The 26622-nt window shown below is 31.8% G+C and overlaps 1 protein-coding gene across 1 annotated transcript; it reads right to left on the bottom strand.

Moving 5' to 3' along the window:
- Positions 1 to 14570: 14570 nt before the first annotated feature.
- On the bottom strand, positions 14571 to 16704 carry LOC117914849 (chalcone synthase 2). Its single transcript, XM_034830349.1, has 2 exons — positions 16445 to 16704; positions 14571 to 15750 (listed from the first exon to the last, which is right to left on the bottom strand). The coding sequence occupies exons 1-2, from the start codon at positions 16620 to 16622 to the stop codon at positions 14759 to 14761; spliced, it is 1170 nt and encodes a 389-aa protein (XP_034686240.1). The 5' UTR covers positions 16623 to 16704; the 3' UTR covers positions 14571 to 14758.
- Between the last annotated feature and the right edge of the window lie 9918 nt (positions 16705 to 26622).

The raw sequence follows: 26622 nt of genomic DNA, 5'->3' as shown, positions 1-26622 counted from the left end.
ATAAAATAGTATTTTTCCTATTTTGCACATGATTTCCAATTGAAAGAAAATAAGTTAATTTTGTAAATTCATGATAGATAATTTATAATTAAGAATGGTTATCAAAATAAGTATTAAAACCTAAAGAAAAGTTTTTTGGTATTTTTAGTAAATTTTCATGAGAAGATATTTTCGAAGATTATTTATTTAAATTGGTTGTTGCTAAGAAGATTATTATTTCTTTATAACTATCTATTTTTAAACTTTATAAGGTTTTCCTATTCTTTCTTATTAAGAGAAGGAAAACTATACCTATAGTCGGTCCTCTAGGCTCTCCCCCCAAAGAGAAAGAGGAAACCGTTCTGTTTGGATAGTTCAGTGATAAGGAATAAGAGAACAATTCTTTTAGTATAGGACTCCTAGTTTAAAAAATAAATAATGGATTTGGAAAATCTCATGATAGAGAATTTATGATAAGAAGGGTTACCAAAATAACTTGGAAAGTTTTAGTAATTTAATAAAGATATAAAATATTTTGAAAATACTTTCCAAAATGGATTGTTTAATTCCTTTTTGGAAATAAACATTTTTGAGAGTTTTTCATAGAGAATATTTTATCTATAAGGAATTACTAAAAGGTTTTATTTTTGGTAATATTTAAAGGAATAAATTATTATGAAATTTCCATAGAAATATTTATTAAGTTGGATAAGTGTAAGAAATAAGAAAAGTAAATCTTATGAGGATTTTTTAATATGAGAAGTAAAAGTTCATATCTTGAATAAGGTGCTCTCAAGACTATGTAAAATCTCATAAATTGGTAATTTTCTTATTACACAAGAGTTTCTAATTTGGAAAATAAATATTTTGGAAATTTTCATTAGAGATAATTTATCATTAAAAGATTATTATCAAAAGACTTAGTAATTTGATGGAAATAAATTTCTTTGAAACCTTTTTTAGATAAAATATTTATTAATTGGAATTGTGTATATAAGGAGAATTGTATGAAAATAGTTTTTAAAATTTTGAGAGTGGATATTTCATTGTTTTATTTTTAAAAATTATTCTCATGGAAATTTTAAATTTTTCATGTTGATATTCTCCTATTACACTAGGTTTCCAATTAGGAAATAAATATTTTTGAAAGTAGATAATTTATTCATCAAGGAAATTACCAACGGTTTTAAAGTGCTCTTATTTATCTCAAAAGATTAAGTGGAAGAGGGCTTTAGGCAAACCCACGACCTCCATTGTCGAGCCTATCTTGATTTGGGTTCATTGCCACCCCCACAATGGGTTAGCCCTAAAAATTAGGAGATATCGACTCTCTACATGGACAAGACTAGACATGTTTATAGTAGGAGCGACCACCCCTACAATAGGGGTCTTTACTTGGTGAAATTGATAGTTCAAGGACAATGGTTATACACTTGACATTGGATATGAAGTGGTAGAATCATCCCACTCAGTCCCATTTCCATAGTCCATAGGCCAAATAAAATGTATATTGATCTTGCCTTTAAATACCTTTATAGTTAAGGCAATGAGATCAATCTGAGAGGGTCTCTAACTAGTAATAAGATCATGACCTGCCCCACATAGGCTTGATTCTTATTATACTAGGATACCTTGTAAAAGAACATGTAGTTTGAGAGTGCTACATTTTTGTTAAATTAATTACCAATTGCATATGCTTGGTTATATTCTTTGTTACAAATATCATGTTGGCTCTATTATCACTCTTTTTCTCACAATAGGCCAAGCCCAACTAATCAATTGGACTAATTTTATTATGGATATAGTAACTAATTGCATAGAAGCTAGTTTAGGTAGAGCTAGCTATTCCTTATGAAGTAGCCTTGCAAAAGGAAAGAGTGGTATATCAAGGTGGTATTAGATAGATTAGAAGACCAAGTGTCTAATACTTAGATTTTTGGATAATATGTTACAATAGCAACACATGTCTATTACTAAAGACTTTGATATTCTCTTTCTAGTTTGTAATGGTTATTTGGTGATAAGGGTAGATTAGCCTTGACAACCTACTCTTAGGACTATTATGAACACCAGGTATACATATGATCTTAGAGACCTTGCCATTTTCCTTCGAGATGACTAGGGGATTCTTAAAGATTATAGGGTATTGATATAGAAGTCAAAGGTTCTTCAGGTTCGTCTCCCAAGAAGAAGAAGAAGAAGAATACCAAATAAAGAAAATTCAAGAGAAAGAATAAGAGAGCAAGCTCAAGGGCAAGTGCTTCATTTGTGACCTTTTAGGACACTAGAAAAGGAATGCCTAGTTCACCTGAAGGAAAAAGGAAAGTATACATCATTTTCTCATTGTTGAATATTTAGTGGTAGATTTCACCATTTATGGTGGATAGATTCCAGGCCCACTATTTATAAGCTCTTATGGGATATTCAACAAGTGAGAAGGTTAAATAATGGGATTATACTTACCTTAACTTCAAATGCAACTTAGTTATGCAAGTTAGTGGGATTTAATGTTTCTTCCTTTACATGTATTCCATTATCACTTTACCAAGTAATGAGAATAGTCAAATCTCATAATTAAACCTAGCACTAATTAAACATTTAGTTTATAGACCTAGGTCATATTAATCTAAATAGGATCCAAAGATTGGTAAAGTCTAGACTCTTTTATTCTAGAAGATCTTCCAATCTACAAATCCTATATAGATGGTAAAATGACCAAGAGGACTAGAGCCAAGAAATGTTTGGAGTTAGTGCATACTGATATGTATGGAACTTTTAGTGTTCATGCATGGGGATGGTATGGGTATTTCATCACTTTTAGTGATGATTACTCTAGGTTTGGATATGTACATAGAAGATCCGATGCCTTGGATTCATTTATTGAATTTAAGGCGGGATCGGATAACCTATTGGGTATACATACCAAGCCAATTCGATTAAATCAAGGTGATATGTCTAATAAGTTTGATTCTTTTCATTGAAGCACAAGATGTTTTCCTAAGCATGTGCATTAGGGTCTCCATTGCAAAATGGAGAGGGAGAAAATAGATATCAAGCTTTGTTGTACATAGTGAGATTGTGGATAGGTTTCTCATATTTTCTAAGATTCTTTTGGGGATATGTCTTATAAACAGTGTAATGCCTCTTTTCCTTAAGAGGTATATTAGTTTATAGGATATCTAAGAGGATTTTTGGGTTATTACCTTTATAGTCAGGATCATCAGAAGATATTCATTGGCATAAATGTTAGATTTTTTTTATAAAGACTATATGATAAGGAATAAAGCAAAGAGTGATATAGATTGAAGGATATATTAGAAGATAGTCCCACATTACATAGGATACTATGGATCTAAAGAGTTAAAGAAATATCATTCCTATGATTTCTAGTACACTAGTGCCTCATCATAGTGGGAGGTTCATATCCCATAGATTATGATGAAGTGGGTGACCAATGTTTGTGTTCACTTAAGGCAAGGAGCTATGAAAAGGTAGTTAGAATCTTTGTATTCTAACATAGTTTGGGTTATTGTAGAAGCACCTAAAAGGATAAAACTCATAGGTGTAAGTTGGTCTACAAGAGGAACACAAGAGTGGATGGAAAGCTTGAGTTTTATGTGACTAAGATTGTTGCTAAAGGTTATAGTTTGAAACTTTGTTTCAACTATAGAAAACTTTTTCAACAGTGGTCATACTCAAATCCATCAGATTACTCCTATATATTGCAATGTGTCACATTTGTAAGATACAACAACCAAACATTTTCATAGCAAAGGCCTTATGTGTACAAGAAGGCACAAGGAAGCATGGTGATGCTCTAAGATCTTATAGGTAGATGACAATCTCGTCATTGTAGGAAGTAAGGATATTGCCATTAGTCAAGATTTGGTAGTCTACTTAGTTTTAGATGAAAATATAGAGGAAGACGCAATATATTCTTAGGGTTAAGGTCCTTTAGGACTTCAAGAATAGGGAAATTGTGTCATGTCACCTACATAGATAAGCATTTGGTCAAGCACATGATGCGAAACTCCAAGAAGGGTTTGTCACTCTTTGGATTTGGAGTCATCTTTCTTATAAACAATGTCCTTCAACATCTAAGGAGAAAGATTGCATTAAGGTGGTATTCAATGCGTCTACAATGAATAACCTTAAGTATGTGATGCTATGTGCTAAACTAGATATTTGTTTTATTGTAAGAATAATGAGTGGATATTAGTCCATTTCCTAATTAGAGCTTTAGGCATATGTCAAACATATACTCTAGTATCTTTGGAGAACGAGGGATTATATGTTTGTGAATCTTTGTGATATACTAGTACTCCTTTTGTATCAGGAAATTGGACTTCAGTATGATAAGGACTCTCGCAGGTCTACCTCTGGGTATCTGTACACTCTAAGTGGTTTTTTGTTGTTTCCATAACAGCAAAGGAAGCCTTTTGGCTTATGGGAAGTTCCCTTGGCTATTTCATCTAAGATCTTCTTATGTGATAACAATGGGAGAGTAGAATGGTCTAAAGAACTGAAGTACCACTAAAAGAGGAAACACATAAAGAGCAAGTGTTACCTTATGAGGCTTGCCCCAAGAAAATACTGGGAGATAGTCCCGATTTTGAGTTAAATTTAACATCATTATGCTGCCATGGATCTCAAACAAGAACTTCCAAGATTGCTTTCTTTTTTAAAAAAAACCACCATAAAATCTTAAAAAGAATTTTCAAGATCCCTTCTTTTCTCTTAGATCACAATAGATGGATACAAAAAAACTAAAATTTTTACAATAATAAAAATTCCTATGCTCCTTTAATGGAGCTTACAACCCATCTATTGAAAAGTAAAGATTTTTATAATCAAACAAAATCTTATACCCTTTATGAGGTGTATAACCCAATCTAGAGAACAACAATCAAATATCATCAATAGATCCAAACATAATAATAACCCAAAATTAATTATAATAATAAAAAATAAAATTATAACCACTATAATGACATTCATTCATCCATTTGGTCCATGGGATGATTAAAACAACCCTTCAAAATAGAGTTACCACACCCTAAAATAGATTTAACAATCTAGAACCTGCCGTAGGGCTTTGATACCAGTTGTTGGGAACCATGGATTGCTCCGTTCTCATGCCCTAGATCTCATAAGGTGTATGCAACTCTATCCTAGGCTCTCTAAATCTATTGCAATGGATAAACAAGTATTCAAAAACAACAAAAATATCATAAAAAGCATAGATATAGAGAATAAAGTCTACATTTGATTTGAATATTACCCAAACCCATGAACCAACTGTGGACAACTCACCACTTTGCAAGGAACCCATGACTTGGATCTTCTATATGACTCCTAATGCATCTAGTCATGTACAATGCAAGTGACGTGGGGCATGTATGCTCGAATAACCAATTAATGGAAAAATGATAATAAAGGGAAACCAAGAAACATAAACAAATAAATTTATAAATTAATCTTTATTTGTTAAATCATGTCATGCTTTCGAGGGCTCAATCCCAATAATGGGTTCCTTGTATGTAGATAAATATTCCACAGTCAGTTTATGGATTTAGGCAATTTAATAGAAACTATAGTGTACTACCTCCTAATTGGGAAGATGACTTGTATTAGCCTTCGGGATGGGTTTTCCATGGTGAGTGCACTAGTATGTATGGTTACATATTGGATAGGACTTATGGTGAATCGTAACATAAGGTTATTGATTGTCATGATTCACCAATCTACTATATTACATGGACTCTCAATCTATAGAGGATATTGAGCTTGTGTCAAAGTCAATAGGAGGCTTTAACCTGTGAGTAAGACCCTAAAATGGTCACTGTTAAGATAGAGCCTTTAAAAGCATCACATTATGTAAAAAAATTTTGAATTCATTATTTAATGATTTCACTTTTATCTATCATGATTTCATGCATTACACTTATGAGCATTCATGTTTCAATCTTTTGTATGATACGTGACTTGGGTGCATTAGGATTTACACGGAAGATCAAGTCATGGGTTCCTTACAAATAGATGGCTTGTTCATAGTCGGTTCGTGGATCTAGGCAACCTATTAAAGGCTATAGTGCACCACATCCTAATTGGAGGGATGGTTGGTCTTAGCTATCGAGATGAGTTTCCCATGGTGAGTGCACTAGTATGTATGGTTACACATTGGATCAAACATATAATGAGTCATGATTTAAGGTTATCAAGTAATCATAACCTCACCAAGCTGCTTCATTATGTTGTCTCTCAACCTTGAGATAATATTACGCTTGAGCTAAAGTTACTAGTGGCTTTGACCTATGTGTGATATCGTAAACTGATCATATATTCCATATGGATTAGGTCATTGTTTATTGAAGCTGGTAGCAATAAGTATTCTTAATAGAGGCACCATGATAGCTCATGGGATTGAGACAGAGTTTCCTCTTAGGTGATCCTAAGGAGGTGTGTTCATGGAAAGTACGGTCATAGTAGTTCCTTAAGTGGAACTTGACATAAATTCTCTGAGAGTTAAGATATGTTAGTTGAACACACAATAAGAGGATCTATAACTCAAGGATACTAGAGATGGTCTTGAAAGGTTGGTAACTTTCACCTTGTTAGACTATGAACACCAGTTCATGAGGAGACTAAAAGCAATGAATAGCAAGTCACAAACCCTAACATATAATGCCTCGTTGTTATTTACATAGGATACTAGAGTTCAGTTGATTCTCTATAGTGGGATGTTGAATCAACTTTAGAATTGGATTTTAAGGGAGCCAATACTCCTATGGGTCCCAGTGGCCCTTGATCTGAGTTCACTTTTGTGCATAATTGCATTTTAGTAATTATACAAGGTTGCACATGGGTGAGTGAAAAAGGTCTCTAGATTGAGATAATTGATTAATTAGCAGTTGTTGGGTTAATTAATTAATTAAGACTCAATTAGGCTAGGTTAAGTGACTTAAGCCCATATGGGTTGAAGTCACTTAAGCCCATTTAAGAACCCTATAAATACACCATAGGAGTTCGGGTTTCCATCACTTTTTGGCTTCCACCATCTAGAGAGAAAGAAAATCATAGCCTCCACTTTTTTTTCTTCCCCACCAAAAGTGTGTCAAGAACAAGGTTGAGTCATCAAATAGAAGGTCATGGTTTATGAGATTTCCAACAACTTCAAGGTCATCTTTAACACTTGGAATTTAAGGTTTTGGAGCATTCAAACTTAAAGGTTAGTACTTTAACCCTAAAAGATCAATTTTTGAAAAATTAGTATTGTTTTTGTTACTTAGATCTATGGTGTCAATAGTTGCATATCCTTATAGATTGGGTTACTCTTGATGGAGGCTAGTGGTAATAGGCATTCTTAATAGAGACACCATAATATCTCATGAGTTTGAGATAACATTGTTGGGAAATCCTGGATTGCTCCATTCCCACGCCTTGGATTGATAGAGTGTATGAAATCTTATCCTAGGGTTCTCTAGATCTAAGCATAGTGAAAAAACTTGGTTCCAAAAACCAATATAGATACCACAAATCAAAAGAAAGTGTCAAATCTATGATTCGAATGTTCCCAAATTGATTCATGTCAGTGTAGAAAGCTCCAAAGCCACAATGGGTCTCGTAAATTCCATGATCTTCCACCCAATGACTCCTTCTTGAGTCTAGGAACCAAGATGGTGGAGATTTGAAGGCTGAAAGCTAGGGTTCTGTCTCTGAACTGTAAGGAGAGATGGTAAGACTGAACTAGGAACCTTAACCTCTAACAGGGTATTTATAGGCTTCTTATTAAGCTTAGTCCACATATACCATTCACTTACCCTGTGCAATCTTGTGCAATTACCAAAATGCCTTTATGCACATAAAAACACATTTAACCCTCATAAATTATGCCATCAAGGAATATGAGCTCGAACGGGGACCATTAGACCCATAGGACATTATTATCTCCCTCATAATCCAATTATGAATTTAACTTAACATCCCATTATAGAGAGTGAACTACACTCCACTACCCTATGTGTATTACAATAAGACACCAACTGCTCGTGACCTACTGTCCACGGTATATAGTCTCCCTATGAACTGGTCATTCATAGTCTAACAAGGTGGAAACTATTAGCCTTTTAAAACTATCTTTACAATCCTTAAGTTACAGAGATCCTCATATTGTGTGATCAAATGGCATGCTCTAACTAGCTCACTAAGAGCATATATCAAATTCCACTAAAGGAATCACTAAGGACCCACAAATTTCATGATCACACGTCCTTAGGTTCACCTAAGGGACACACTTTCTCTAAGTCCATGATATATCGTGGTGGCTCTATTGAGAATACTTGTTGCTACCGACTTCCATCAATAGTGACCAAATCCATAGAGAATTTATTATTAGATTACAATCTCACCTGTAGGTTGAATCCATTGTTAATTTCTACACAAGCTCAAATTCTCTCAAGGTTGAGAGACAACACAAATATTAGCTTGGTAAAGTCATGACTACCCAATAGTCTTATGTCATGACTCATCATAGGTATTGTCCAATGTATAACCATACATACTAGTGCACTTACCATGGGAACCCCATCTTGATGGTAAAGACCAATCATCCCTCCAATTAGGAGGTGGTACACTATAACCTCAAATGGATTACCTAATTCCATAAACTAGCCTATGAACTAGTCATATACTTTCAAAGAACTCATGACTTGGATCTTTCATGCAACTTTTAATGCATCCAAGTCATATACAATGCAAGAGATGTTAGGTTAGATTAATCATAAAGTATAATGTATGGAATAAGAGTATATAAAAGTAAACTTGGAATATCATTAAATGAATAATGAATTCCAAATTTATTACATCATGTCATGTTTTTAAATCTCTATCCTAACAAGCGTGTCCCCTTGAGTGATCCAAAGGACTTATGATCTAGAAGACTATGGTCGTAGCATTTTCTTTAGAGAACTACCTTGTTAGATTACAAATGTTAATTCATGGGGAGTCTACATGTAGTAGATAGTAGATTATGAACCCGAACTTTGTCTCATAGTTATTTACATAGGGTATTGGAGTGTAGTTGATTGTTTATAGTGAGATGTTAAATCAACTTCAAAATTAGATTTTAAGGGAGCCAGTACTTGTATGGATCCTAGTGGTCTCCGTTTTGAGTTCATATACCTTGGTGATATGATTTATGAGAGGTTGATTTGCTATAAGTTCACTCTTGTGCATGAGGGTGTTTTAGTAATTATGCAAGGTTGCACAAAGGATAGTAAACAAGGCCTCTAGATTGGGTTAGTTGATTAATTAGATGGCTATGTGTAGTTAATCAATCAATTAAGACCCGTTTTAGGTTAGATTAAGTAACCCAAGCCCATGTGAGCTCAAGCCATTTAAGCCTAGTATGGGAACTCTATAAATACCCCATAAGCGTTAGGGTTTGTAAATCTTTTGTCTTCCACCTCTAGAAAGTAGGATAACTAAAACTTCCTCTCTCCCAAAGCTCACCCTTTGGAGTATTAAGATCATGGTTAGAGTCATCGAGTAGAAGATCTTAGGTGTACGAGACTTCCAAAGATTCTAGACTTTTTCTTCACTACATAGATTTGATTTAGAAACATCCAAATCTAGGTGTAATTACTATCTTCTCTAGATTATTATTCTATATAGTTTTGTATTGTCATTGTTTCCGTTAGAATAGTTTACAAAGAAACCTAGAGTAGATTGTATGCACCTATTTGAACCAAGGTAAGGGAATGGAGAAAGTTGTATGCACCTAGAGTAGATTGTATGCACCTATTTGATACAGAGTTAGGAAATGGAGAAATTTGGAATTTTCAACAGATTGTGTGTGCACAAGCATTATCATGAATATAAATTTCATATATTTGAGTTTCCTGATATTTTAATTATAGTGAGTAGTATAGTTTTATATAGTTTAAATATTTCATAAGGTAAATGCTCCAATAAATTAAAATTTTGAATGTTCCTTACTTGACATAAATATATTGGGTTGTAGATATGCTAGTAATAGATAAATATTTTATGTTATTATCAAACTATGGACATGATTATCACATCAAAATTTAATTAATCTTAGTGGCAGATAATTGGGTGTTTTAATATTCATGTTAAGCTTTTTTATGATGTAAGTTACTATACCTTCCCTTGGTTAGAAACACCCCTATTAAGCATAGTGGAAATACTCACCCATTTCCTTCTTTAGATGCAGATATAGTTTGATGAAAAGATTAGTGACTATTGAAGCTCTTGAAGAGGCTTTGCAATGAAAACCATAATGTAGACCCTCTTGGAGAGGATGAGGCTTTTTTTTTTTTTTTTTTTTTTCTGTTTCTGACCACCCGAGAAGTGGGCTATTTTTAGGCGGTCAGATAGGACAGAAGGAAATGGAAAGCTGCTCTAGAGTTTTTCAGAAGATGACGGCTAAAACAGGGACACAACTGTATGAAAAGGGAATGACAACTGAGACTTTTGGAGAGGGCAACCTGAGAAAGGAAGCTCGAAGCTGGGTTCGAGGGGAGATCTATCAGATATGGCCACAACTTTTTTTTTCTTGTTTGCGATTCTCTTCATTATTTTACTCCATTTTCTGTTGATTTTTTTAGCATTATCGTGATTGACTGAGAGTGGGCATTGAGGATTTACATGTTGAACTTTATTGATTTCCAAATATTTCTTTTTATATACTTTGTTGTTATTGATTTCTTTTCTATTCACGCAGGCCAATTTTAGGTTGTCGTGGCTTTGTTCTATATACACCGCGTAGCAATCTGGAAGTATATCCATGTTTTGAATCTTCTTGATGTTTCCCCACCTGCTCCAAGCTCATGGAGGACATATGAAATGAGGCTTCATACACTTAATTTTTGTTTGATTTTCTATTTGTTTTTTTTCTTTCTTTTTTCTTATACTCTGCTCGTCTTTGCTCTGTTCCCCTCTTTTGATTGCTTCCGGAAACGCAATCCCAAGTCATATACCCAAAACTGCTAGTCGTTTTTCGGCACTGACAAATGGGTGCAACCTCCAAGTGGTTTTGTGAGCTCCTTGGCTTGAAGAAAGATTGACTCGTCGGCGCTGTTGTCGGCTTCAACACCAGCTCACCTTGACGCCATGTCAGAGGAGGAAGCATATCTTGCACCCATTAGCAGCTCACAATAAAAAGGAGCAGGCCAAAAATGGCCCCAAGTCCTCAACTCGTCCCTTCAGCAAACTCAAAGTCCACATTGTAAATGGCGGCGGATAGAGATCAAAGAGTCCAGGTTTTTATGCTAGTGACCAATTGTGGCTGCTAATGAGAATCTAGATCCAAAGACACCAGAAATTATGGACACCCTGAGTTTTGAAAGATGATCATTGTGATATTCTAAGTGCTCCCACTTTGCATGGTCACCTACCACATAATCTCAATAGCCACTTGCCATTTTTTTTTTTTTATTTCTTGATATTTTAATAAATTCCCAAAACTCCAATTTTTACTTTAAGTTTTTTTCGAATAATTTCCCAAAATTCTCATTTTCAAATTTAATTCCCATAACTTCCATTTTCAAATAATCTTTCGAAATTTTGATTCTCCAATTTAATTTTTAAAACTTCCATTTTTAAATAATTCTTCAAAATTCCAATTTCCTAATTTAATTTTCAATTTCCAAAATTCAAATTTTCACATTTATTTATTTAATCATTATTATTTTCGTTATTATTATTTTATTATTTATTTTTTAAAATTCCATCTTTAAATAAATCTTCAAAATTCCGATTTCCAAATTTGATTCCCAATTTCCAAAATTCCAATTTTCACATTTGTTTATTTAATCATTATTATTTTTGTTATTATTAGTATTGTATTTATTTATTTATTTTTTAAAATTCCATCTTTAAATAACTCTTCGAAATTCCAATTTCCTAATTTAATTTCCAATTTCCAAAATTCCAATTTTCACATTTATTTATTTAATTATTATTATTTTCGTTATTCTTATTTTATTATTTATTTTTAAACTTCAATTTTTAAATAATTCTTCAAAATTCCAATTTCCAAATTTAATTTTCAATTTCCAAAATTCCAATTTTCACATTTATTTATTTAATCATTATTATTATTTTTATTATTATTATTCTATTTATTTATTTATTTTTAAAATTCTATCTTTAAATAATTCTTCGAAATTCCAATTTCCTAATTTAATTTCCAATTTCAAAAATTCCAATTTTCACATTTATTTATTTAATCATTATTATTTTTGTTATTATTATTTTATTACTTATTTTTAAACTTCCATTTTTAAATAATTCTTCAAAATTCCAATTTCCAAATTTAATTTCTAATTTTCAAAATTCCAATTTTCACATTTATTTATTTAATCATTATTATTTTCGTTATTATTATTATTCTATTTATTTATTTATTTTTAAAATTTCATCTTTAAATAATTCTTCAAATTTCCAATTTCCTAACTTAATTTCTAATTTCCAAAATTCAAATTTTCACATTTATTTATTTAATCATTATTATTTTCGTTATTATTATTTTATTATTTATTTTTAAAATTCCATCTTTAAATAAATTTTCAAAATTCCGATTTTCAAATTTGATTCCCAATTTCCAAAATTTCAATTTTCACATTTGTTTATTTAATCATTATTATTTTTGTTATTATTATTATTCTATTTATTTTTAAAAATTCCATTTTTAAATAATTATTCGAAATTCCAATTTCCTAATTTAATTTCCAATTTCCAAAATTCCAATTTTCACATTTATTTATTTAATCTTTATATTTATTTTTAAAATTCCATCTTTAAAGAATTCTTCAAAATTCCGATTTCCAAATTTGATTCCCAATTTCCAAAATTCCAATGTTCACATTTGTTTATTATTATTATTATTTATTATTATTATTTTTTAAATTTCATCTTCAAATAATTTCCAAGATTCCAATTTTCATAATTTAATTTTCAAAACTCCAATTTCTTTCAAATTTAATTTCCAAAAACTCCAATTCATAATTTAATTTCCAAAACTCCAATTCTCAATTAATTTTCAAAACTCCAATTTCTTTCAAATTTAATTTCCAAAAAATCCAATTCATAATTTAATATCTAAGACTCCAATTATCAAATAATTTTCAATATTCCAATTTCTTTCAAATTTAATTCCCAAAATTCTAATTCTTGAATTTAATTTTTAAAACGCTAGTTTTCAAATAATTTTCGAGCTTTCAATTTTTGCATAAATTTCAAAACTTTAGTTTTCTTTCAAATAATTTTAATTTCACTCCAGTTTTCAAATATTCCTTTAATTCTACCACTTTTCATCTTTCCTTAAGGTTTAGGGTCACAAAAAATCTCGTTTTTAATAAACTTGTTGCCTTTTTTCTTTCAAGCAAGCACTTTCATACATTTTTCTTTGATTTTAAAATAATTTTTCTATTTCTCTTTGATTTTTAATAAGCATGAATGAATTTTCGTAACTCCAGAAACAATGGAATTTATGAGATTAATTCATGCAAAATCAATTGGGCTTTGGTGGAGGCCTTACATATGATCTCTTCTCATTGTCAACTACTATGCTTAATGAATATTGTTTGATCTTTGTCTTGCTATTTGATATGTATGTGATAATTTTATAATTGAGTTAACCTTGTTTCCATGATAGCGTACTATTACATGCTGCTAAGGTACGATCTCACTCTCACTTTGTTTATTTTTATGCATGATTCACTTTAATATTTGATAATTTCATTGATATCTATTGATTTCTTTATCAATTGTCACACTTGCTTCACCTTATTTAGTAGAGATCCGTTTTTAGGGACTTAGAAGGGTGGTACGGTCTTTACCATACCTTTCCAATAAGTAACCTGACTCTCGGACCCAAACTCAATTTTTCATAGACCCGTTTCTCCTTTAGAAGTCACATTTAGGGTTTTCTTTCTTATTTTGTTTTTCCCTTAAAAAATAAAATAAAAATAAGTGGCAACTCCAAGTCTTTTTCTAAAAATCAATTTTTCACAAATAAATGAAAAACAAGTTCATCATCGAGTGGGAACGCATCGAGCAAAATACGGGGTCCACACATAATTATCTTTTTATATATATATATATATATATATATATATATATATATATATCATTGTTCCAAAGGTAGTAGTTTATGTTTAAGTTTTATAGTATAAATTATTGTTGAATTATTATAATGTTGAAAATCTACAATCAATTTTTTGTCGTAGTAATTGAGACTTACCTTAGATGATCCCTATAATATAACTATTGGTATTATTTTATTTATTCATTTAATATTAAACTATTTAGAGGAATTGGTTTATTGGATGGGAGTAACTCTTAAGTTCAAACCTTTTACCCCAAGTTCACGTTTGGGGTTCTAGGTTGTCCAAAATTTGGGGCATGACAATGTATTTAACAAGTTATGAGGACTTTGACCTCTTCACAAATTTCCACCGACCTTGAGGCCAAGTGGTGGGTCTTTCCTAATATCAGTTTCAAGGAGAAGTTAAGTGATTTTCTTTGAAAAAGGCCTGTAATTCAAAGAAGAAATTTTAGTCCATGGGGCTAGAAAAAGCATATCATCATTATTATCATAAGTTGGTATACAAGTTGTTTTTTCAAATGCAATCTATTACACCATACCCTTGATGCCTACCCACACACAACTTCGAAATAGAGTCCAATACCAACAAGAGAAGGGGAAAACCAAATCAGGCAAGTAAAGTGGAAACAGTAGATATTTTTTAGTCCCTCAAGTAGACACACTGTGGAGCACCACGGTCTCAACAGTGAGCCCTGGTCCGAAACCGAAGAGCACGCCCCATTCCAGCCCCTCACCCGTGGTCTTCAGCCCTTCCTCAGCCGACTTCCTCCTCATCTCGTCCAAAATAAACAACACGCAAGCACTTGACATGTTACCATACTCGCTCAAGACGTGTCGTGTGGAGCGTAACTTCTCAGGCTTTAGGGCTAATTTTTCCTCAACTTGATCCAAGATTGCAGGCCCACCAGGGTGTGCAATCCAGAAAATGGAGTTCCAGTCCTTGATGCCCAAAGGCTGGAAGGCCTCATTCAGGCTTTTTTCAATGTTCTTGGAAATGAGGCCGGGCACATCCTTAAGTAAGTGGAAGGTCAGCCCCACTTCCCGGAGATGCCCATCGATGGCGCCATCGCTGTCGGGGAGGATTGTCTGGGCTGCTGAAACCAATTCGAACATGGGCTTCTCCACCCCTGGGATCGGGTCGGAACCAACTATAACAGCGGCCGCCCCATCGCCAAAAAGTGCCTGCCCAACAAGGCTGTCCAAGTGAGTGTCACTAGGTCCCCTGAAAGTAACAGCAGTGATCTCAGAGCAGACAACAAGGACACGGGCGCCCTTGTTGTTCTCGGCAAGGTCCTTGGCAAGGCGCAGAACCGTGCCACCAGCAAAGCAGCCCTGTTGGTACATCATGAAGCGCTTCACCGATGGGCGGAGGCCTAGCAGCTTGGTGAGTTGGTAGTCAGCACCGGGCATGTCAACACCGCTGGTGGTGCAGAAGACTAGGTGGGTGATCTTGGATTTGGGCTGACCCCACTCCTTGATGGCCTTTGCGGCTGCCTCTTTGCCTAGCTTTGGTACCTCCACCACCACCATGTCCTGCCTAGCATCCAGGGAAGCTGCCATGTATTCACAAACAGTGGGGTTCTCTTTCAGGATCTCCTCTGTCAAGTGCATGTAACGTTTCTTGATCATAGACTTGTCACCTGTGATTCCATGTATTTCACAATATCCATGTTAGATTGTGTTCTACTTGTAGCATTTCAATATTCCACAAACAATATTGGTGCCGAAAATGGCCTTCACAAGTGACGAATTCTCTCTTTTGATGGATCTAGGAAACTTTAAGCAAGGGGTGAAAGGAAAAAGAAGAACTCCTATTTTACCTCACCAACCAGTCAGAAGCATTAATTTACATGCTAAGTGAGGAAAACTTCTTCAAGAAATAACATAATCTGGTAGTTAGTGGCAGTGATTAAAAACAGTATGACAATTATCTAATCTAAAATCTTCAATAAAAGAAAAGAAAATATATGACAGACCGGAAAATTCATGAAGACAGTCAAAAGAAGATAAATACCAGCATCTTAGACAAACAATTCTGGCGACTTTAATTTAATTCATCATACAATCATCTTTTTGCTCTATTATATGGGCATCTAATCTAGCATATTTTGTCAAGTAAATTGACTTTCCCTCCGTAGATTTTGGTTTCATAACCATTCACTATACTTTGTATACACATAGGCTGGTAGAATTGAACTCATGTGGTTAGACGGAAATATGGTAATAACCAACTTGTCAGATGTCACATGAGTATGTATAATAAAATCCAAGAAGAAGACACAAAAATAAATAAATAACATAAAATAAAATAAAATAGAGATTAATATATCTTACACATTCGCTTGAACTTCTCTTTGAGCTCAGTCTTGTGTTCGCTATTTGTGATGCGAAAGTAGTAGTCAGGATAGGTGCTTTGATCCACACAATTTGGGGGAGTGGCAGTGCCGATGGCCATCACGGTGGCTGGGCCTTCGGCGCGCTGGGCATTGCGAACTTCGTTGACGGTCACCATCTTCAGATGGATGAGGCTTGTGGTGGTTGGAGGTGGAGGAGTGGCTGTTACAAAGAGGAGGTCGATGGTGAGGATGACAAAAAAATGAGAAGAGGAGGGTGGTTTTATATACCGAAGAGCTAACTACGGGGTAGCTGGGAGTCACGTGCTCGACCAATTTCTAGTCAACAACTTGGTTGGCTGGCTGGCACGTGACCCATGAGGTGGTTGTATCTATATACTTCTCTAGGTAGCCATCGAACCCCCACATGATTTTCTATCATTCAATCTTACAATTTCCTACTAGCCAAACAGAATTTTAAGCACATGCACTATAGTGAATAATCAAACCACGGCTCTAAGATTCCTTTTGAATTGGTAGCTATCAATCATGGATTTTTCAGTTCTGCCCAACCAACTGATGGTCTTGATTCAAAGTAATTATTAATAATTACTAGACACATGTTTATGGCTTTGTGTGACCCGTGATTTGAGGTTTTTGATGGGCAGGCACAACTTGGATGACACAAAACGGGGACCAATTGTGGCCAACCGCTCCTTGCAATCAGCTTCTTTCTTCAAATGGTACAAAGTTCGTGCAATTTTGAACACAACTTATCGGACCCAACAATATTTTTTAAAAGATAGAATTAATAAGTCGTACCTAAAAAAGCCCCGACCCCAACACTTCAAAAAGCGCTTGTTCTAACCATTCTTCAATTTTGTGAATGATTTGAACGCATGAAAATTCAGAGTTTGTTACCTGAAGACAATACAATGTGAAGGTGTCAGAAAATAAAGGAAGCTTTTAGTTGACATATGCAATTTGGAGGATTTGGGAGTTGACAAATGCTTGCATGAGTGTAACGATATCAAACTTATTGAATTCGTAACCACGCCGTGAGGAATTCATACCATCCAAAGCTACAATTCAAAGGATGCATTAACTTTCGTTGAAAACTTGAAAGGTATCATCTCCACCTAAATCATATATGATTCCTTTTTAGCTTGATTTTGTTCTACAGGCATTGATAGAAAGAAAAATCATAGCTCTTTTTTTCTTCCATTTCTTTCATGTTTAATTTAGAATCCAAATCTTCATATTATGAACTTAACTTGAGGCAACATTCATACTAGGCAACATTCTTTGTCCCGCATAGTAAATTTCTAAATTATTTATGATATATGCAATAAATATATTACACTTGAGTATTCAAAATTATTAGCATACTTTCAAGCTCCATGGGAGTTTATAGTTTAAGAGAAAGGAGGACGAAAAAGAGGCCAAGTGAAGAGAAATTAAATAATCACTATATTTAAATCTTAGAAATTTTGAATAAGTTTCTTCAAATTGAATTTTTTTTATTTCTTTCTATATTTTAGAAAACAATTTTGAAAAAATAAATAAATAAAGCACCAACAACAAATAAAGCATTGTTTTCTTCGCTGCTTCCCATGTGGGGCCCTAGAATAAAATTAATAAGTTAATTTTACTTGTTTTATTATATATTCTTACAAGAAAAAAGTTATTGATATTTTTGTCCAAATAAGATAAAAAAAATAAACCGTTAAATTTTAAAATTTGGGTTCTCAATAATCCTTTTAATTAAACAACCCTAAAAAAACATGTCATCTTAATCAAATAGCCCTAATATATATATATATATATATATATATATATATATATATATATATATCAATTTTGTGGTTAAAATAATTTCAATATGTCTATGATTATTATTTTTATAATTTTTTTCAATATTTCTATTAATTTTTTTTTTATCAATCTTATAACACTCAGATTGTAAAATATATTCGTAAAAACCGATATTTTCATCATTACTTTCATTTATTGATTTTTCTACTTATTTTATACCCTTAAGTGCACGAGAATTTTAAGTTGATTTTTTTTTCTTTTTATTTTTCTTAATATTTTCTTATGATTCAGTTATATCCTACAACTTGAATGATATATAAAGCACTCTATGTTTCAAAAATGTATAATGCTAACTGATATGCTAATATATAGTATATAATATACAATTTGATATGCTAATAATATATATTACATCAAATTACCTAACTATGAAAAATGGTTAAAGACCAACTTGCCTAAATGGGTGATGCATATCCTTATATTATGATAATTCCTCTCTAAAAATGATATGATTAAAAAATTAAAATGGTAAATAAAGATTTGAATACTCATAAATATTAATTTGACTGGCAAATGGTAAGTAAGGATTTGAGTGCCCATAAATATGGATTTGACTAAAAAAATAAATAAATAAATGGTAAAAAAAAAAAAAAAAGATTTGAATTTGAATGCTCATAAATATGGATTTAAGATTTGAGCATATATATATATCAAGGAGTTGGGCTCTTAAACCATTCAGTCAAAATCAAAGTCCAGTTCAAATATAACCTTAAAAATAAATCAATATAATTTAAAAGGAATGAATAAAAAGATATTAATTCAAGTTTTGGATTTTAGAATTGATGAGAGAAATAAAAAATTCTTACTATTTCTTGGATTGGATTCATGTACCGTATCTTCCATTTAAGAACAATTTATAAAATTCTTTGAACTGAATTTGGAGTATCTACCTTCAACATTATTTGTACAATAAATTAAGTTGGCATTTATATATGTTGATTTTTAAAATTTCATAAAATATGTTCTCTTTACATTAATATCATACAACCATAAATTGTTTTAGATTACATTAGGATAGTATAGAATAGAATATTATCCCATGAGATAAGAAATATATAGTATTGGAGGTGTTTTCTGATAGGATATAAATATGTATTTATGATATTCTAAAATATACATATCTTACGTCGTAATATGTTTCCTTGAATACATATCTTATGAACATGATACTTTAAAGTAACATATTTAATGGAATATGTTATATTATGTTATATTTATATTTAATTTATGAAATAAATAAAAATACAAAATATATATTATTTTCAATGTTTAAAATAAAAATTATATTATATTCAAATATTTTCTATTTAAAAAAATGGAATTTTTGTTATGTATAACAATATTTATGATTAAGATATTTAAACTTTGCAAATAAGCTTTTTTTTTTATATATTATGTTATTTAATATATAAAAATAATTTATATATATCATATATTAATATTATTTTATAAATATTTTTTTAGTTTTTCTTTTTTAATCACAAATTTAATTTATAATAAAAAATTATTTTTTAAAATGAGTATATTGAAAAAATAAAAAATAAAAAATAAAAGATAAAAAAATAAATTTTTGATATATATATCTCATATCTTACTATGAGATTAACATATCTTATTTGAAATGGATAAAAAAAAATTTTAATTATTAATATATCTCATGTTTTGTTGAACATAGATAAGTAATAAAATAGTTTATCATATCTCATCACTAACCAAATATGAGATATGATATATAAATATGATTTTGTAAAATGAATAAAAAATAATATAAAATATATATTATTTCAATGATTAAAATAAAAATTCTATCACATTCCAATATTTTATATTTAAAAAAAATGAAATTTCTCTTATGTTTAACAATATTTATTATTAAAATATTTAAACTTTATAAATAATTTTTTTATATTATGTTATTTGATATATAAAAATAATTTATATCTCATAGATTAATATTATTTTATAAATATTTTTTTTAGTTTTTTTAACCATAAATTTAATTTATAAAATAAAAAAATTATTTTACAAAATAATTATATTAAAAAAAAGTAAAAATTATTAAAAATAATTTTTTTTAATATAGGGATATATATATCTCATATCTTAACATTAGATTAACACTTTCCATGTAGAAATGATAAAAAATAAAATAAAATAATATATCTCATGAATTATCTTATCTCCTTTAGTTGAACAAAAGATATGTGATGAAATGAATTATCATATCACCAACCAAATATGAGATATAACATAACATTACATCTTTTATCCTATCATATATTATATCCTACCAATTTAAATATGATCTTGATTATTTTAAAATTTTTATAACTTCTAAAGATAGATAGACAAATTAGAACTAAAATTAATGACAAAAGTAAACCAACAAATAATATTAATATGATATAGTAAAGGTATGATTAGCTAATTTCATATTGTTGGTAATTTTAAACAAAAAGCGAAATTGTATAAACCATGGACCAACGCACAGCAACCAAGAAATAACGTGTCGGTAGGGCATATTGAAAGACTAGTCTGCCCTAAAACGTAATACAACGCCACATCATGCATTGAAATGCACTGGGCACCACTCGCTAAATATTATCCAGTAATTAGCTGTAGTAACTACGGTGATCCTAGCAGTTAGGATCCGGTTGTTTGATCCTAGTCATTGATTTAGAAAAGAAAATATTTTATTTGAGTAATTTATTTTTATCATGTAATAAAAATTTAAATAATTTCATTATTGATATTTTTTAATAATTAATATATATAGATATGCTTGAAAATCAGAAATAGAACATAATCAATATGGGTGCAGAGACATAGGATTAAAGCGTAAAGGAATGCGAGTAGGGTATGACAAAATGGGACTTTGAGTAGATTGGTTTCGGAGCACTTACAATTTTTTCATTAGGAGTAGAATTAAAGTATCAAGGAGTATAATTGTAAATTAGAGAGCGGATTATGAAGGTATGAGAGGAGAATCACTCCAATTAAGAAAAATTAAAATACGTCAGTAAAAATCATCTATCTATCTACCTCTATATATATATATATTTCAAAGATTATCAATTCTTTGTTCCTTTTAGTAAAAGAATCTATATTATTTAACTATGGGTACAAGTTAAGACAAAGGTACAAAGAATAAGACCTAGGTACAACTAAATGAGACCCTAGATACAAAACCCTAAGACTATTTGTAATTCCTTCATTCAAAGTAGAATTAGAGAACTCGGGAGATTAGGGAGTAGAATTTGAATGTATGGGAGCAAATTAACAAAAATTGTTAAAATTCACTTTTCTTAGGTTGTAATAACACATATATGTTAGAAAAATAATAAATTAATCATATAATTCTATTAAAGGTAAAATATTGCTTAAATATACTTTCTTTTTTTAAAACAATAAATTTAAGACAAAGTAATGATATGAGGTAAAAGGAAATCAGAGTAGGGTAAAAATGAATGGGACCATGGTACAAGCAAATATAAGTAGGGTATAAAGCAATGGGACCAGGAAAAAAAATCATCAAATTAATTGACGATTTATTGATAGCCTAGAAAAATCAAATTATTGGTGTTCTTAAAGTTACAAGGATTATTTGGTGATAAAGACAAGTCAATTAGAGAAGTTGCCTTTAAGACTATTATGAACACCTAGATTCATGTCATCTAAGAGATCTTACCAAATTCTTTTACGATGGATAAAAAGATTCTCAAAGATTGGAAGGGTATTCATATAGAAGTCAAGAATTCTTTAGGTTCTTCTATCAAAAAGAAGAAGAAGAACACTAAATAAGGAAAGTTCAAGAAAATGAATGAGAGAACAAACTCAAGGGCAATGATTTCTTTATAACCCTTTGGGATAATGAAAAGGGAATGCTCGATTTATCTAAAGGAAAAATGAAAGTATATATCATATTTTTATTGTTGAATAAATAGTGGTAATTTCACCAACTATGGTGGATAGCTTTCAGGCCTACTATTTATAATATTTTACATGATTTTCAACAAATGAAAAGGATATATGATGAGAATGTACATACCTTAATTTCAATTACAAGGTTAGTTGTGGAGGTTAGTGGGAGGCATTACATCTTTTATGTGAGACTCCATTATCACTTTGCTAAGAAGTGAGAATAGTTAGATCTCACTAAAAGAAAGGACCTAACACTAATTAAACATTTGGATTCTAAAGCCTATGTTATTTTAATCTAAATAAGATCCAAAGATTGGTCAAGTTTGGACACTTTGATTTCAGAGGTTCTTCTAGTTTGCGAATCCTATATAGATAGTAAAATGACTAAGAGGCCTTTTATTGCTAAGAATATAAAGCCAAGGAATGTTTGGAATTAATGTATACTAATGTGTGTGAAACTTTTGGAGTTCATACATAGAGAGGGTATGGGTACTTTATCATTTTTAATGATGAATACTCTAGGTTTGGATATGTATGTGGACCCGTATTTTTCACGTGTGCTCCCACCTAACAACAAGACTCACTTTTTAAGTGAAAAAATGTATTTTATAAAAAAACCTAGAGTTGCCACTCCTTAAACTTTTGGTAAAGCGTATCTTTGAAAAACCTGAGTCTAGGTTTGGGGATCAGGTTACCTATTGAAAAGGTACTTAAAAAAATAACACCCTCTAAGTCTTAAAAATGTCTCTACTAGTTAGGCTGAGAAAAGTATGACAATTAATTGATTGACTTAAGATACCAAGAAAGGCTGAAGGTAATTTTAACAACACATTAAGCATGCTAAGATAACATCAAACATAGAGATGTTCAACAAGACATGCATGCTCATAGAATTAAAAGGTGAAGAGTGGAAAGTGTACCTGAACAACATATCTTAAACATAATACACTTCCAATATGAATAGAAAGGTTAAGATAAAAGATAATGACAAGCAATTAGGAGAACAAAACCAAACATGCATAGTATTTACATGACATAAATAAAGAACACGAACTCACAAGCAAGGATGAAAATATCGGTAATCACGGATATATCGGTACTTCGATTTTACGGATATATCAAATATATCGGAGATATATCGGCGGATATTCTGGAAAAAAATATCGGTAGGCTTAGAATTGTTAAAAACTCATAGAAATGCAAGGAAAACCTCATAATAATATAATTAGAAGTATAATAGACATTTTAAAGTTGTTTTATTGAAAAATTTGATATACATATGATATAATTTGCGATATTAGATGTAATTATATCATGTCGATCTATAAGAAATGTTAATTTCGTAATTGTTCTCATTATAAAGTCACATAAAATACTTCATTTCATTAAATATCAATAATTTGTACACATTACATTGCAATGTCCCTTTAGTACCAAAATGAGGATCGATGTGGTTCAATGGGATTGATAGATGAAGGAACCCCGACTTGCTGTTGGAGAGAATATTGGTACCAACTCAATGAGCCTCGATAATATTGGTTATAAATTCTAACATGCCATGCATATATCTCTTAAGTCTTGCCTACTACCTCTACATGGATAGGATACTCAAAGTTCACTCATGTGTTAACGTCAAATCCTTTTTCCATCTGATATGGAACTTGGTATGGTATTTGTCTGGAAGGGAAATAACGCAACATACCATACTCTTCATCTATTGAACTTGAAGGTTGACCATAACTCATCACATGAGGAGGGTAGACGTTAGCCTCATTCGAGGAGTCACTAAATTGAGTCCTTATACTCATAGATTCAAAACTCCCTAAAAGTAACTCCTCGTTAGATGGTTCCATCATTCGTTCTCTTCCTCTATAAGGCTTCCCAATAGCTCCTATGCTTGGACCAGCTCTTCTAGAGCCATGGTCTTCATCCTGTGTGCAGTGTGTGAAATCATTTTCACAAGTAAATTGGCTAATTGGATATTGACTATGTCGACGTTCATCAATATCTCCTCCCCCATTATCACCTCCACCATCAGTTCCACCTCTTGAACCATCGCAACCAGAAGCAAAAGTACCTACAGCACTAGGTCTACTATTATGGCCAACACTTGTGGAGTCAATCTCTTGGTGGGAATGCAATGCTGCATGAAGTGAATCATTAGTATCTTTGCTAAAACTTTCAGAGTGAACTTCTTCAGACAACACACGTTCAATATTAACTCCAAATTCTCGAGCATGAGCGGCAATTCGTGGATCAGGATTTCCAACTTCGTCATCCAAGTGTATAGGCCTAACCCACTGGAACAATTGATTATCTTCTTCTTCACCCACCTCGGCTGAAATGTCAAGAAGATCAAGGCAATCTTTTTCAGCAACTCGATCATTTTCTGTCTCCATATCGCGTAACTTTAGCCTCATATTATAGTAACAAAAAACTAATTGCTCCAATTGAGGGTAAGCCAAACGATTTCGTTGCTTTGTGTGGATGAGAGCAAACGTGCTCCAATTTCTCTCACATGCAGAAGATGACCCAGTTTGTGAGAGAACTTTGATGGCTAACTTTCTCAATGTAGGTGTTTAATTCTCATACATAAACCACTATTCAGCTGCAACGAATTTGATAATCATATAAATATTTATGTGGTGAATTTACAATAATGATAATCAATTTTTTCCTATAAAGACTCACCGGGCACCATGGTTGACCTTGCTGCAATTACCGCTCGATCACCGAATCCTTTTTTTGCATCTCGAAAAAGTACAAGCTATGTATTCAACATTTAATTTGTTAGTAAACATTCAAATAAATTGATGAATGAAATTATTGTTTTATTGACAAAAATAACAATTTTTTATTCACCTCATTTCCAAATTGACCAAGCAATTCAGTAGTTGGATCTAATTTTGCAAAAACATCATGGACAGCTTGAAGTAGTTCCGGATCACTACCAACTCCACGCCTATATTGAAATCTTGGATTCAAGAAGTATGCTACAATAAAATTTAGTAGAGTTAGTACTTTTTTTTTTAAAGAAACTTAAATACAAAGTAAAAACTTATAAAGATATATAGTACTTAAGTACCTGCTGCATGAAGTGGATGTTTTAGTGTTTTCTCCCAACGATCTTGTATTATTTTGAACATCCAATCTCCAGCTCCTTGACGAATAAGGTTCTCTTTCATCACATGCATAAGCTCGTACACAAATGGCATTGTGGGAACAACTTCAGAATCCACGAGTCGAAGCACCACGTATAATGGCTCATATAATGAAACTATATTTGTCAATCTGTCCCAATACGTATGGTCAAACAATAATTGCTCCAATTCTCATCCAAGTTTTGTTCGACTGAGTTTGTGTTGTGCCCATTCATCACTCATAAACAATTTTTTCAAATCAACCATTTTTTTTAGAAGACTGTTAAGAGCAATATAATTGGTAGCAAACCTTGTAGCTCCTGGCCGAACAATGTCTCCACCACAATACTTTCTCATTTGTGCTAGTAACCAACCATGATTGTAAATGAAGTTAGTTATTTTGCGAGCATTGTTTATCACCTCGATAACACTGGGTCTTTTACCGATGTCTTCAAAGATTAAGTCGATGCAGTGTGCCGCACACGGAGTCCAATATAAGTTATACTTTTTCATTAATTGTTTCCCTGCTTTCATGAATGCCGACCCATTATCTGTGACAATTTGGACCACATTTTCCTTACTGACTTCTTTGATAATAGTCTTCAAAAGCTCATAAATATACTTGTGGTCTTTGATATAGTTCGATGCATCGACTGACTTAAGGAACACCGTGGTCCCTTTAGAATAAACCATGAAATTAATAATACTTAATTTCGTGGGCCCTGTCCATCCATCTGACATTATTGTGCACCCATATGTCTTCCATTTTTCCTTTTGTTGGTTCACATAAGCTTCCATTTATTTGTACTCCATTTCCAAGTATTTGTTCTTTATTTCATATGGAGATGGAGGTTCGATTCCCATTCCTACACTTCATATGTAAAACATGTCACAAAATACTATACTTACTAAAAGTATAACACAATATAACATTTGATAAATTAGTAATTACCTACTTGTTGTGCACCAATAATCATATTTTTGAAGTGATGAGGCTTTGCTTTTGCAGGTGCGATACTCTCATAAATGAAGAATTTGCTAATTAAGCGTCCTATCGTTTCTTTAATTGTACCACCCTTGAATATTTCTTTGATATTTTTTTGTCTTGCTGCAGAAGACTTGTAAAGCGAAGAGGCAATAGGGGGTGAATGATGCGAATGTCGTATACTCTATGATTTTCGCATCGTCGACGGTATACCAATAGAAGACTCTCCCGATTTGCGTTTGCTTCCTACAATATTCT

The sequence above is a fragment of the Vitis riparia genome, chromosome 5, assembly GCF_004353265.1.
Source record: "Vitis riparia cultivar Riparia Gloire de Montpellier isolate 1030 chromosome 5, EGFV_Vit.rip_1.0, whole genome shotgun sequence".
NCBI classification, from domain to species: Eukaryota; Viridiplantae; Streptophyta; class Magnoliopsida; order Vitales; family Vitaceae; genus Vitis; species Vitis riparia.
Note: the sequence above shows the minus strand (reverse complement) of the source record. Positions and strands in the feature narration are given on the sequence as shown.

Excerpts from the sequence above, each read along its gene's own strand:
- LOC117914849 (XM_034830349.1), bottom strand. The coding sequence starts at position 16,622 with ATGGTGACCGTCAACGAAGTTCGCAATGCCCAGCGCGCCGAAGGCCCA. Across the intron at positions 15,751-16,444 it reads AGAGAAGTTCAAGCGAATGT|GTGACAAGTCTATGATCAAG; the intron begins GTAAGATATATT and ends ATGGAATCACAG.